The sequence below is a fragment of the Tupaia chinensis genome, unplaced genomic scaffold, assembly GCF_000334495.1.
Source record: "Tupaia chinensis unplaced genomic scaffold, TupChi_1.0 Scaffold140845_1, whole genome shotgun sequence".
NCBI classification, from domain to species: Eukaryota; Metazoa; Chordata; class Mammalia; order Scandentia; family Tupaiidae; genus Tupaia; species Tupaia belangeri.
In genome coordinates, this window is record NW_006200713.1 from 583202 (window position 1) to 597917 (window position 14716).

A 14716-nucleotide genomic window follows, 5' to 3' on the forward strand; every position below is an offset into this window, starting at 1 on the left:
CACCCTCCCCAGGGGGTTGGCCACGCTGCAATCCCTTCTCCTCTGTTCTCCTCTCGGGATCTTGGGCATGCACGCACATGCACACGCGCCCAGGTGAGTTTTAAGCCACCAGGTCCAGGACGTGAACCACAGTCTACTACATGGGAGTCCAGCGACATAGCCATTATGCTAACTGCTGGTCCCTGGCCCTAGGACTTTGTCACAAGACCTTAGCATCCTAGTCTGGCGGGGACAAACACTTCAGCCATCTTTTCCTGACCTTCAACAAGTGCTGGCAGAGAAGTGAGCTTGGAGAAGATGGCTGGGGCCTCCCTAGGTGCCCAGCAGGATCCACCCAGTCAACTTCCTTCCCAGGCCCTCTGAGCCAACTTCTTTCTACTTGTCCTGCGGCCACAGAGGCTCAAGGAGTCAACTCCAGGTATTTTGAGAATGAGCTCCTCTATGACAGGAAATTTCCCAACTGTTCCTGCTTCTTGCATGATTTGGGTTTATCTAAATATTTGAAGAAGGTTCTCTTGTGCTTAAGAGGAATATTACAACATCAAATACGCAGGGCTATGGAAGGTAATTTTACACAGTGCTGTTAAGTCAGACGGCTTACTAGTTCTGTGCTTCAGAACCCTGACCTCCTCTGTGGGCCTCAGCTTCCTCACCTGTAACATTGAGAATGACAGTCAGTACCTGGAAAGGATTTGATGAGATCATTCTCATGTCCTCAGGCCCTGACTGGAGTAAGTGCTCAAATGTTTAAAAAAGGGAAGGGGTTCGTGGTAACAAGCAGAGTATACAGCTCACTGGGACAAGGCTGACCTGACACCTGCCCAAACAAGATCAATAAGCAAACCTGTCCTGCAGAGTCTGTCATCAGCCTCCCCTGCTCAGAAGCCCGACTGGGCCACCCATCAAGCATGCACCTGCTGGAGTCTGATCAGAGCAACAGGCAACCCAGAGGGCCAAGCTCAGACACAGGGTCAGCCTTCCTGGCAGCCATTAGCAAACTAGCCAGCAAAGCCTGTTGGGAAGAATTTGGCTCAGAGGGCCCAGGGCTACAGGCAAACATGGGATGATGGCCTCAGAGAGCCCCTCAGCCAGGGCCTCTCTTCTACAGTGTACAAAGGAGCCCCCTAACACTGCTCCCTGAAGTCCTATCTCGCAGGCCTCCACGGTCAACCGACTTCCTTTCTCCAGGGCTCTGTTTGAGCAGGGTGCATTTCCATGAGTTCAGCTCTCTCCTACCTGACAGCTCTGCTTAGATTCCCCAAGCTCCTGCTGGCTTGGGATGGTCCATTGCCTCCCTGGGGTAGACATGGCTGATTTAACTGTGAAAGAAGCCTGGCCTGTCACTTCCTGGTAGGGAGCTCTGTGTGTACAGCAAACATTGCAGAGGGAGAAGTAAAGGCCTGGCCCCAGGCTGATACTTTTCCCTAACTCCTCCCTCCCTCTTGGCCTCCTGCTTGTCCATGACAGTGATTCTTCTCTGGGGCGTGGCCTGGGCCTGAGATTCCTGGTTGATGACTGCATTGCCACCTCCTCACCCAGACCAGGGAGCATAGGCCTCTTCCTCCCCTCTTGGACAGATGAAGGAATGCATCTGAGCAGCACGGCCTGGCTGGCACCTAGACCGAAAGGATATTTTTGAGGCTTTGAGTAGAGGACTCACAGGCGACCCCAAGGTTTTCCAGTTATCCTATTACCCCAACAGACCCCTTTCACGGTGCCCTGGGGTTCTTCAGGGCTGCCCAGATAAGGACTGACAAGAGGAAGGTTATGCGAAGTTCTGGTCTCAGGTCCATGCATGGAAAGCTGGGGTAATTAACTCTGGCTGCCTCTTGGGACTTCCAGTGGGCCTGGGCAAGGGGAGGAGGAGTACAGATCAAAGTGCTTGGAGGAAATGACCCCTCTCTCTGCTCTTAGAACTCTCGGGAAGAAAGGCGGTCTCCTCTAAACAAAGCATACTCAGCTTCATACCTTTAGGGAGACCAGGGGCTTTGGGTTATCAGGACCAATCACCCCAGACATGGGACAAGAATGTTCTTTCCAATTTTCTGACCTCTTTATTTATTCTCAGAACTTCTGGGAGACAAACACCCACACTGTCACTACACTGAGTCCCAGAGCAACCAAACAAGCTCTTCGCAGAGACTCTCATCTCTGTGTTGAGCCTAATCTTGTTCCCAGGTCCTCAGAGGACTCGTTCTCCCGCTACTTGTTCCTATTACGCTCTATGAGGTTTCCTGCAGACAGGGTGCCTTCCCTCTTTCCAAGAAGGGGCTTCCTCCTATCACAGGCTCACCGTTCAGCCTCCAACCATCCCAGGAAATGGGAACCACCAGCCAGGGAGAGTGAGATTCCTGAGCAGTGACAAGCCTTGCGACTGCCTGTTTGCGCCCCATTAGTCCTCACTGACTCCGTCATTTCTCCTGGTGGGAAAGGTGGTGTAAGGAGAGGTGAAGATATGGAGGACCGGGAGGGAATGCTAGGGCCAGAAAGGGGCAGGCCCAGGCGCGGGAGAGGGAGGAGAGAAACAGGCATGAGGGTGTTGGCTAAAGACAACAATGTCTAGGGAAGGAGGGCCTGTACAAGCTGGAGTATCTTGAGCCCTCTTAGTAGTGGGAACAGGAGAAGTGGCGGCTGGGAAACAGATCTGCTAGAGGTCAGAGCTGAACTGCCGGCTAAGTCACTGGGTCCTGGAATCTATAAACAACACTGAGGACAGCAAAGAGCATCTAAGAGTGCCACGTTCCAAAAGAACAGCTTCTGGGTGAGTATGACAGTTTGCTGGACTCCTGGCCTAGATTTCTAAGATCTTTCTCATGGTCTTAACTCCTAATTAACAAGAGGGAGGCCTTTCCCTTGAAGCCAGGGAGGTTACTCAAAGATCTGGTGGTTAGCACAGAGAGCCAGGCAGGAATGAGTATCTGCAACAATGGGGAATATCATAGGTGGCCATTCCCAAGTGGGCCAATGGCCGCGCAATCTACCCATACCTGATCTCTCAACTGCTCTGCATTATCCTGGATGCTCCGGAAACTCCACACTTGGCAGCTCTCAGCCATCCCTCCTGGGCAGGGATAACACAGGGACCCTGGTTAGGCTGAAACACATATGGCACCCAGAAATGATTGGCTACTGGATCTCAAGCTTCACAGTTATCTGGGGACTCCTTTCTTCTAAAGGCAAACCTGACAGCAGTCTCAAGAAAGGGACCCCAGAACTTATATACAGACTAGGACTCACCAGTGACTGACTGACAAATCTTCCTGGAGCCCGGCCTTTTATCCCAGCAGGGCTTTTTCTTCTACTGGGGGTATGCAAGTTTACAGAGCAGCAACTGTTCACCTGGGAAGTTTATGATCATAAAAGGGCAGCCCTTCCTGGCAGAAGCTTATGGGATGGGGACAAGTAAACGGAGGGAGTTACCGGGAGACTCGAGCCCAGACTGGGCAGATGAGGAAGGCCTGCCAGGAGAGGGAATGGGGTGTTGCTGAGAGATGGAAGGGCGGGAGGTGCCACTGTGCGCGGGGAGGTGGGGAAGCAGGCAGGCGCAGTTTCGGCACAGCCGGCAACGCTAGGAACAGCTGGGCCCAGAACATCTGGGCCCGTGCTCTTCCTCAGAGTCCTGGAAAGGGGGCGGAGGAGAAGAGAGCACATAGTCGCCCCCTTTTACTACTTTCCACTGGACTTCATGAGCACTTCCGCTGTCCTCTCCAGCCTCACGCCATGTGGGGGACCCTGTTGCTGCTGCTGCTGCTGCTGCCGCCAACGCTGCTGAGCTCAACCCAAGCAGAGCCTCCCCAAGAGAGGGTCCCGCTGTTGCGGCTCACTCAGCTGGGCCCCTCGGGAGCCTGTAACAGCAACACCACGGACTCGCCCTGCGAGGGACTGTCGGCCGTGGGGACCACAGCCCTCACCCTGACCAACCGCAGCCTGGAGCGCCTGCCCAGCTGCCTACCCCGCGCGCTGCGGAGCCTGGACGGCAGCCACAACCTGCTGCGCGCCCTGAGCCCTCCCGAGCTCCGCCACCTGTCGCAGCTGCAGGTACTGACGCTGCGCCACAATCGCATCGCGGCGCTGAGCTGGGGCCCCGGCTGGCCCGCGGGGCTGCACACTCTAGACCTCAGCTACAACCGGCTGACCGCCCTGCCGCGGTGCGCGGGACCCGAGCTGCCCCGCCTCCGCGCGCTGGTGCTGTCCGGGAACCCGCTGCAGGAGCTGCAGCCCCGGGCCTTCGCCTGCTTCCCCGCACTGCAACTCCTCAACCTCTCCTCCACTGCGCTGGGCCGCGGAACTCAGGAGGACATCACCGAGGCGGCGTTCACCGGAGCTGGGGGTGCGCCCCTGGCCACGCTCGAGGTCCTGGATCTCAGCGGCACGTTTCTCGAACGGAGTGAGTCCTGGCGCCGCGGGGTTTCAGGTTATCTGGCTGGGCATGCGCTCCTGGGGGGACAGGGCTGTGCTCTTTCTTGAGGGGTGACCCGGCACTTGGCTCGCAGCAGGGCTTATAAAATAAAGGTAGCCCAAGATCCCTGGAGGAGAATGGAGAAGGGATTGCGGCCGCTACCATTTTCCCTGGGAAGTGAGACCTCTCTCTCTCTCTCTCTCTCTCTCTCTCTGTCTCTCTCTCTCTCAAGGGCACCCACCCTGAGGCAAAAACCTTTTTCAAAATAATAAAAAAATAAAGCTAGCAACATTTCCCTGCCCAGTTCGAAGCGCCACACAGGAATTAACTCCCTGTGCCCTGAAAGGGGGAAACTGTTACGATCTCAGGCTACATAGGAGGAAAGCGAAGCACAGAAACCAGGAATGTTTTCCCCGAGGTCTCACGGCTCGCTGAGCTCTTGGTGCCTATAAATCACAAGCCAGACTTTCTGGGTCCAGAGCCCAGAACATCAGCCACTCTGTTCTGCTTCAGCCAGGGGAATGCCTGAAGAAGGGAGAAGTGAATGCATCCCTTTGGGGCTGAGTAATGAATGAACTTAGCATCACACATACTGTTACCAGGAAGTAAGGGGTGCTCCCCATGAATTGAGTTTTCTGCTAGCTGGCTAAATTGTTTCTGTGAGGCGGAGATAGCAGCTCTCCTGTACTTGAGGTTCTGACTTCGATTCACAAGATTGGTTTTATTATTTTCAAAAAACACTTAATGTGTCGATAACCACTCATTCCAGTACAGAGAACAAAGAGCAGTGAGAACAGGAAATACTGAGGGGAAAGGGCACATTCTCCATTTATTAGGAGAGCCACAAAGTCAGGTTCTGGCTTCTGCCAGCCTGGCTCCACTTCTTTACATTCCTCAAAAATTTCCCCGCTCCTGGTAGCCAGCAGAGTGAAGTCTGACTAGTTTTCATGCGATGTTTAAAAGAGGGTAAGACACAGTGGATCTGGAGACCATGTGCTGGGTTCCAGTCCTGTCTCTGTCCCTTCCCAGGTGTGTGTGGCTTTGAGTTAATCAATCACTCACCTCACCGGCCTCAGGCTGGAAAGAAGGACCGGCCATCTCTGAGGGTCCTTCCAGCGGAAACGATCCTTGCTTCTGAGAGGTCTAAATCTGCTCACTGTGCCCATGCTCAGCAATGACCTTGACGACTCACCTTGGCTCTGCTGTTTCTTCAATGCCATGCTGGTCTCCTGGGTGTGCGCCTAACTGGGCAGGGTCCTTTCTGTGTTTCAGTTGAGTCAAGGTGGATCAGAGATCTGCCGAAGCTCACGTCCCTCTACTTGAGGAAGATGCCCAGGCTGAGCATCCTAGAGGGGGACATTTTCAAGATGACCCCAAACCTGCAGCAGCTGGACTGTCAGGACTCCTCGGCACTCACTTCTGTCCACACGAGCATCTTTCAAGACACGCCTCAGCTGCAGGTCCTTCTGTTCCAGAAGTGAGTGTTTCTGAAGCACATCCAAATCCCGTGACCAATTTCTACCCAATACGCTATGTTAAATTTTATAAAACAAGCCGGAACTTCATTTTTCTCTCACCTCCCTTGCGAATCTTCCTCATCCTTTGGCTGATATGGGTGGTAGGATCCAGGTAGACCAGCCAACCCAATAGCCATGCACAGCAGATGGAGTAATGGTTACATTGCTGGGCTCCCACGTAGTGGACCACAGTTCGAGTCTCAGACCCAATGGCTTAAAACATGCTGGGCATGTGTGCATGCATGCCTAAAATCTCGAGAGGAGAATGGAGGAGAAGGGATTGCAGTGTGGCCATCCCACCTGGGGCATAATTTCTCACTTTCTGTCTCTCTGTCTCTGTCTCTCCAGTGAGCACGTGTGTCCTATAGCAAAAACCTTCCAAATAATAATAAAATAATGATAATAATAAAATAAATAAATATAATAATAAAAATAACTGTGCAATTCAGTTTAGTCCAAAGTAACATTGACACTCTTATACTTTTCTTCCTTTTGTTTTGTTTTGTTTTGTTTAAGCTCTTATAAAGTTTCTTTTAAACTCAGTCTGAGAAATTTGTCCTGAGAAGACAGGATGAGGATATTAGGCCTTCTCTATCAGGATTCAGCTTCTTTCCCTGGTCCAGACCACAGGAACTACGGAGCCAACTCACAGAATTATGTGGAAGAATATAACTATTTATTATTTTAAACTTTGGGGGTATTCTCTACTTAGCAAGAGCTAACCGATGCACCTGAATGAGGCACCTCCCAAAGAAATGGTGTTGAGTGCTGTAGGGTTTACGTTAAGAATTTCTGCCCCTGAAGCCAGCAGGTGGCCTAGCGTTTGGGGTGCTGGACTCTCACATGGTCAACCACAGTTTGAGTCCTGAACCTGGCACCTTTAAACTCACACCAGGTGCATATATGTGTATGTGCACCCAAAATTCCAAGAGGAAAATGGAGAAAAAGGGATTGTAGCATGGTCATCCCTTCTAGGGGGTGATTTCTTACTTTCTCTCTCTATGTCTCTCCAGCGAGTACATGTACCTTCTAGAAAAAATCTCTCTCTAAAAAAATTTCATAATAATTTCTGCCCCTTTGTCATTGCTCTATAATAGCAATATCTACTTTTGTATTGGGATTTATTTTCATAAACACTTTCAGCATCATAGATTCTTTTTGATATAACCAATGAGCATTTGAGTATTGTTCTCACTTGATATGAGGGACGATATCAATTAGGTTGGCATCTCCACTTTACAGATGACAAAAAGATGAAATCTGAGGTCATCGAGGGCTTTGCCCAAAGCAGTATTCTCTAACTCCTAACAGATTTTTTTCTTTTTCATCACACTAAGTGCCTCTCTGGGAATATTTTTGACCTGATTGTTGAAGCCTAGCTGAACTGATTTGTGTATATGTGTGTATTTCAGCTGTAATTTGAGTTCCTTCCCTCCTTGGACACGGGATTCTTCCCAAGCCCTATCCATTTACCTCTTTGGCAACCCGCTCACGTGCAGCTGTGAGTTGTCCTGGCTCTTCAAGGATGCAAAGACAACTGTCCTGCACAGGTAATGTATTGACAAAGCAGAGGGCTGAGGGTGAGAGCCAGCCTTCAGCAGCTGAAGTTCATCTAGCTTATGTCTTGTTTACGTGACTGTGCTGGGCACTTTGGTAGTGTTGGGCAGGGCGGCCCTCCCCGATGCTTTCACACCCAGACATCCTGGTGGTGGAAACTGCCCCCATTTAAGCCAGCCCAAATGAGCAAAGAGCATGGAGGAGCTGGTCAGGGTATGGTGCTTCTCACCTCCCCTCCATTCATTGGCCAGGAGTCAGTCCACAGGCCACGCCTAACTGCAAGGGAGACTGGGAAATATAGTACAGCTGTATGCTCAGTAGGAAAAAGAACTGTATTAAGTGAACAGCTAGCTTGTCTCTCCAAAGCAGGTGTTATCATTGCTCAATTTTATAAACAAGAGGAATGGGGGCCCAAAGAGGTAGGATATTTGCTCAAAACCATGCCGCTGTCAAATGGAGGAGGTAGGATCCATCTTCTTCCAAATTGTGTTCTTAGCCACTGTGCCTCATTGAACCTCAAGATACAACCTGGCCTCTTTCTCCTGGATCTTTCAGTTCTAGGACAGTGAGCTTACAGAACTCTCATGGGGAAAAAAGAAAAAAAAAATCCTCATGGAGGCTGTTGACCAGAAGAGCTATTATTGCACTGAAGAGTGACGCCCAGGCTAGCTGTCAAAAGAAGATGGATCCTGGAGAGCTGGGGATGCCCTAGTTCTGAGCACTCTCCAATTAGCTCTGCCAGCTAACTGCTTCTTTTTGGGAGACACCCTGTACCCCATCCTATAAGATTATTTTCTTACCTCCCACTCAAGCCTGCCTTTCACCCAATACATTGTCTCCAAAGATTTTTTACAGTCAATACATTCTGAAAAATGAGGACAAGACTAGGCTGGCTGGTGGCATGGTGGTTAAGGCAGCTGGATCCCATATGGCCAACTATGCGATTCAAGTCCTCAACCTGGCAGCTTGAAAAACACACCAGGCGCATGTGTGTGCATGCCCAAAATCCCAAGGGGAGAATGGAGAGGGGATTGCAGCATAGCCATCCTCCCTGGGGGGTGTTTCCTCATTTTCCCTCTCTCTCCCCCTCTCTCTGTCTCTCTCTCCAGCAAGCACACATGCCATATAGCAAAAAAAGAAAAGAAAGAAAGAAAAAGGAGCAATACTTACGTCCTAAGGTAGTGCAGATTAAATGAGCTGATAGATCAGAGTGTGAGGAACTGTCCCCAGCATGTGGCAAACACTCAGAACTGTTAGCTAGCATGAATATGAATGCTATCACTACTACTAATTTGAGAAGTAGAGAGGTGAGAACAACGCTTGCCTGGATTTAGGCTCTGCCATTTGCTAGCCATGGTCTCTTGGACAGTGAGGTCCTCTTTCAGAATTTTGGGTTCCTTCTCTGCCCAGTGAGCATAATGATGGGAGCCCTGGGGATCGGTGATATGTGCAGAGTCTTGGCAGGGGGATTCAAGCCCAGCACAGAAGTATCCCTGAAGCCAGATCCCTCTAAGTGGTTGTCTTCCTCCTCCAGGGCAGCAGACACTGTGTGCACTCCAGCTGTGGGATCCAGTAGCCCCTTCTCAGCCCCTCTGGCACTCGCCGAACTGCCCAGCGCGTGCCAGTCCAAGGAAAGCTCCACGCTCCTGGCTTCAAACCCACACTCCTTTGACCACTCTATCTCCACACCATCTACACAGGGGCCCTCCACTCACAGGGGTGCAGCCCCTCCTACTCAGCCTGAGGTAAGCCAACAGAGTGTCTCCAAAGCCTCTCTCTTCCCTGTGGATCCCTTCACAGCAGCTGCATGGCCGCCCAGCAGTTTCAGGGAGGAGACTGTCCCCTCTGCTACCAGCTCTACAGCGGGTTACAACTCCAGCATTGCACCCAGGGCTGCCGGCACAGCCCAGAGCTCGGGAAAGAACTCACTGCTGGGCTTGTTGTTGAGCCTAATAGCTCAGCTACCTCCACCTCATTGGTCAGCAAACACTCTGGACCATTCCTGACCTCACAGACTCCCACGAGTTCGCCTCATTCCCACCAGAGGACACAGGCCACCCCTAAGACACCCCACCCAAGTCCTTCCGAAGGTGAGATACCTATCTTCCTGTTAGATGACTATGAGGAGGAGGGAGCCGTGGAGGAGGTGGCCCAATCTCCCCAGGATGTCCCTTGTGATTACCACCCCTGCAAGCACCTGCAGACACCATGTGCAGAGCTGCAGAAGCTCTTGCGATGCGGGTGTCCAGGCCTCAGGAGGAGACTGTCCCCTCTGCTACCAGCTCTACAGCGGGTTACAACTCCAGCATTGCACCCAGGGCTGCCGGCACAGCCCAGACAGAGCTCGGGAAAGAACTCACTGCTGGGCTTGTTGTTGAGCCTAATAGCTCAGCTACCTCCACCTCATTGGTCAGCAAACACTCTGGACCATTCCTGACCTCACAGACTCCCACGAGTTCGCCTCATTCCCACCAGAGGACACAGGCCACCCCTAAGACACCCCACCCAAGTCCTTCCGAAGGTGAGATACCTATCTTCCTGTTAGATGACTATGAGGAGGAGGGAGCCGTGGAGGAGGTGGCCCAATCTCCCCAGGATGTCCCTTGTGATTACCACCCCTGCAAGCACCTGCAGACACCATGTGCAGAGCTGCAGAAGCTCTTGCGATGCGGGTGTCCAGGCCTCAGCGGAGAAGATATCATTCCAGACCCTCCCAGGCTGCAGGGAGTGTCGGAGATAACAGACACGTCGGCACTTGTCCACTGGTGCGCCCCCAACTCGGTGGTGCACAGGTACCAGATCCGCTACTCTGCAGAGGGCCAGCCCGGGAACCAGTCGGTGGTGCTGGACATCTATGCCACAGCCCGGCAGCATCCTCTGTACCAACTCTCACCTGGCACCACATACCATGTGTGCGTGCTGGCAGCCAACAGGGCGGGCCTGAGCCAGCCACAGGCCTCCAGTTGGACGAGGGGGTGCACTACCTTCACCACCAAGCCCAGCTTCGTGCTCATCTTCGCCGGGCTTGGCGCCGCCGGTGGCCTGCTGCTGGTCTGCACGCTGGTGCTGTCAGCGTGTCTCTGCAGGCGAGGCTGGAGGCCACGGCAGCAGCGCTATGACACGCACCTGGTGGCCTACCAAAATCCAGCCTTCGACTATCCGCCAAAGCACCAGACTGCCAAGTAGCCCAGCTTCACTCCTCCAGTAGACCTGTGAGTGCAGAAGAGAGTCTAAAAAGGGCCAGGTCCACTCAGCTAGCCTCTAAGTGTACTCATGGAGCTTGCAACACTGAGTTTCTCAGTCTCGGGAGCAAGGGCCTTCCCTTCCTCCAACTTTTCTGTTCTCAGAAACCCGATGGTCAAGACCAGACCACCCCTATTGCCACAGAGCATTCTCATGCATTGTTTCACTTGGGTTGTTCAGCCGTCTGTCCTCAAGGGTGCAGAATAGTGTACAGGAAGAGGAAGAGATAAAACAGACATCGCATAACCCACCCTCTTCTGCCGTGCTGGAAATGACGTCCTGGGCCCTTTTCAGTGGAAGACCCTTCGTGGTCAGGCTCTGGCTAAGGCACAGGGAGCCATGGTACTCACGGAATCAGCTCCAGCAATTCTTACCCTGTGAACTGGGAAGAAGAGAAAGAGCTACTGATTGTTTCCTGAGGCCTTCTGGGTTTATTAGCTGCATTTCGGGATACAGCAAATATACTTCTAGTTAAAACCATGGTCTTCTGGGAAGATCTGCGAAGCATGGGAAAGGCTGTCTTTTTTTTTTTTTAAGGTTTATTTTATTGAATTTTATTTTCCACTTTGATCAGAGAGAGGCAGAGAAAGAGAGAGAGGGAAAGTGAGAAAGCAAGTCACCACGTTCAGGACTCGAACTATGGTCGGCCATGTGGGAGTCCAGTGCCCTTAACTACCACGCCACCTGCCGGCCCCAAGGCTGTCCTTCTAACAGTTTGTGTTTACTGCATTGCCCCCAAGTGGACAAAGGAGCTATGAATTCCTTTTTTAGGAAGCACGATCAGCTTTCAGGAAACCTTTTTTTTTAAAAAAAAATATTTTTCAATTAAAGAGAAGAAACAGGCAAAATAGAACCTCAACACTTGAGCTAGAAGTCAAAGCACTTCTTTGCTCCCAAGTGCAGCAAACAATGCCTTACTTAACACGGTTGGCTGTGGTGGCCCAGCAGTAAGGCAGCACTCTGCAATGCTGAGGCCCTGTGGGAAGGTTCTGGGCTCACATGTGTGTAGTTTGTGCACCCTGTGACCCTGACTGGCTGAGACACTACGGAGGGACTGCAGTGTGAAGACTCCATTGGCAGTGCCTGTCTCCTCTCAGAGAATGAAGGAAGGGAGAGCGGGAGGGAAGGAGGAAGGGAGAGCGGGAGAGCGGGAGGGAAAACAAAAAGAATGCTTTAATGTGTGTCTTAGAGTGGGATGTGTCTACTGTATTGTTTACTTCATTTTTATACAAACTTGGTGAAAAAAAGTAATTCTATTAAATTGTAATTGGGACTGTTTCCAGACTTTGTCTACATTAGCATTTGCTAGTTTATTGTGTCTGCCATAACAAATGACCAGAAGTGGGGAAGGGAGACCTTAAGAAACAGAGATTTGGGGATCAGCGTGGTAGTTAAGGTGCTGGACATTCCCACGTGGCCAACCACAGTTTGAGTCCCGGACCTGATGGCTTGCTTTCTAACTTTCTCTCTCTCTCTCTCTCCTTTCTCTGTCTCTCTCTGGTCAAATTAAAATGAATGAATAAAGTTAGATAATTCTAAAAAAAAAAAAAAAGATTTTTTTTTCTTACAGTTCAGGCCAAAACCTAAAATCAAGTTAATAGCAGGGTTGATTCCTCCTGGAGGAGCAGGTCCCTCCTGGGAGAATTGTCCCAAGTCCTCCTCCTGGCTTCTGATGGTTGATGGCAGTCCTTCGGTGTTCCTTGGCTTGGAGATACCACTCCAGTTTATGCCTTCCTCTCATGGCATTCTGTCTCCAAATTTCCCTTTTCTTATAAGAACATTAGTCATTGATTAAGGCCCGTTGTAATCCAATTTGACCTCATCCCAACTTGATTACATCTGCAAAGATGCTATTTCCAAATAAGGTCACAGCCACAGGTCCATACCTTTTGAAGGACCTAACTCACCCACAACTGTGTTTATTTCTACCATAAGACAAAATTGAGTTTGAATCCCATGTATCTTGTTTCCAAAATGGCTGTAGCACAAAAACCATGCTACAGAAGTGAGCAGATCCAGGTTTGTCCTGAATAACTGAACGGTGTTCTAAAGTGACAGATATTTGAAGTTCTAAGGTGGATCCCTGGTTCCATCACAAATGTAACCAAGAGAAATGAACTCAAGTGACTTACAAGGTCTCTACCAGCTCCTGCTTAAAAATTGCAAGGCAGGAGCCAGCAGGTGGCATGGTGGTTAAGGCACTGGATCCCAGACAGCCAACTCTACAGTTCAATTTCTGGACCCAGTGACTTAAAAACATTCCAAGTGCATGTGTAGATGTGCCCAAAATCCTGAGAGGAGAATGGAGAAGGGAATGTGGTATGGTCATCCCCCCGCGGGGGATTTTTTCTCTCTCGCTCTCCAGCAAAAGCCAAAAACATGACTAGTTAGCGTAGAGTCCTTAGACATGCAATTAAAGGATCCCAGTACCGTTTTCAGCTTATCAAGATCAAGTCTATTCTATGCAGACACCGAAGTGAATTTTAGTCATTCTGAGTCTGTGCATGAATATACACTTGAACATGCCTAATTTAATTCCGATGTTTGATAAACTGTAAGATTTTTGTAACAATTCAACAGCCAAAAACCTGAAAAGATTTGGACCATTTCTCTAAGGGTTGAGGTAGAAAAAGTGTATTTATCAGACCCAGATAACAACTCAATAAATCACTCCATTAGCATTAATACTAAACTATAAATAAGCATAACAAAATGCAAAATTCTAACATTTCCCATAACTACCTTAAGTCCTCTTTTTAAGCATGTTTGTGTCTCACACTGTGCTAGTGCCAAGCCTCCGTGTGCCTTGAGAGGCCTAGGACTCATCTGTAGCCTTACCACCTCCCAGCTAAGAGACAGTATGGGAGGTCTGAGAGGGAGAGCAGTCAGGCAGTTCCCTCTCATCACCTCCACCGATGCAGCAGCCTGTCCCTGGCTGCAGGCTTCAGTATGCCCAAGCCCAGTGTGGCTCAGCTGCCAATTTAGGAACAAGGAAGCCAGGACCATCAAGCAACAGAACGGCTCATGGATGCCGAATGCCACCACCAAGAGGCAGTACTTAAAATTTCCCATTATTTTATTCTTTTTTAATTTCCAGAGGGCATATGTGCTTGCCAGTTAAGAGATGGAGAGAGGGAAGAACTCCCTAATGAGGTGTGGTCATGCCACAATCCCTGCTCTTCCATTTTACCACCCCCTTGAAATTTTGAGTAAGTCCTCACATGTACCAGGCACGTTCTTTGAGCCACTGGGGCCAGGATTTCAGTGGCTGGCCATATGGGATCTGGCTCCCTTAATCATTAGGCTATGAGGATGGGCTGGCCCTTAAAACTTCCCATTCTAGTTTAGCAGTTCGATAGGCTGCAATCGGACAATCACACTGTATGATTCCTTACAGTTCTTGGGTTAAAACCAGGGACAGTGAGCAGCAACGGGCCTACACTTTACAGAGCACAGACATTGTCTCTCGCTCCTCTTCCTTGTATTCCCTGCTGTCCTAAACATGATAGGATAGGAAGAACAAAGTGTTTTCATTCAGACAGCCCCAAACCAATTATTTTTACACTGTAAGTACAGATGAGGTATCTGAATGGACATGATGGATCAGAAAACTTACACAACAGCAGAGGATCAAGTAAGTGACATGGACAAAGTTGAAGATATAATTTTATTTCCAGTTCTTTTATTTCTTTAACATTTTAACAAAAGGAAATACCCCAAAATTTAAAAAATCCTTTGAAAAATATACAGTTTCATATTATTTACATACCATTATGCATACAGGTTCCAATATCATACACGCACTACTACATCAGACGCACAGTGGCCAGGCATGATGTAACTCTCTGCCTTTTAGGTGCAAAGGCTAACTGGCCCTTTTAGGGCCCGTTCTCACATTTCAACCACCCGTGCCTCTGTTACCTTGCTACATAAACTAGTAGGCACCTGAGAGGCTGGAAGACTACTGATATAAACTTCAAAATGTTCTAGTTGTTTGTTA

The 14716-nt window shown here is 50.0% G+C and overlaps 1 protein-coding gene across 1 annotated transcript; it reads left to right on the plus strand.

Moving 5' to 3' along the window:
- The first annotated feature begins 2406 nt into the window (after positions 1–2406).
- LRRN4 (leucine rich repeat neuronal 4) lies at positions 2407–11304 on the plus strand. The gene is made up of 6 exons (XM_006162828.3): positions 2407–2761; positions 3712–4387; positions 5672–5876; positions 7329–7466; positions 9008–9339; positions 9767–11304. Exons 2-6 carry the CDS (start codon positions 3721–3723, stop codon positions 10657–10659), a joined length of 2235 nt encoding a protein of 744 aa, XP_006162890.1. The 5' UTR covers positions 2407–2761; positions 3712–3720; the 3' UTR covers positions 10660–11304.
- The last annotated feature ends 3412 nt before the right edge of the window (positions 11305–14716 follow it).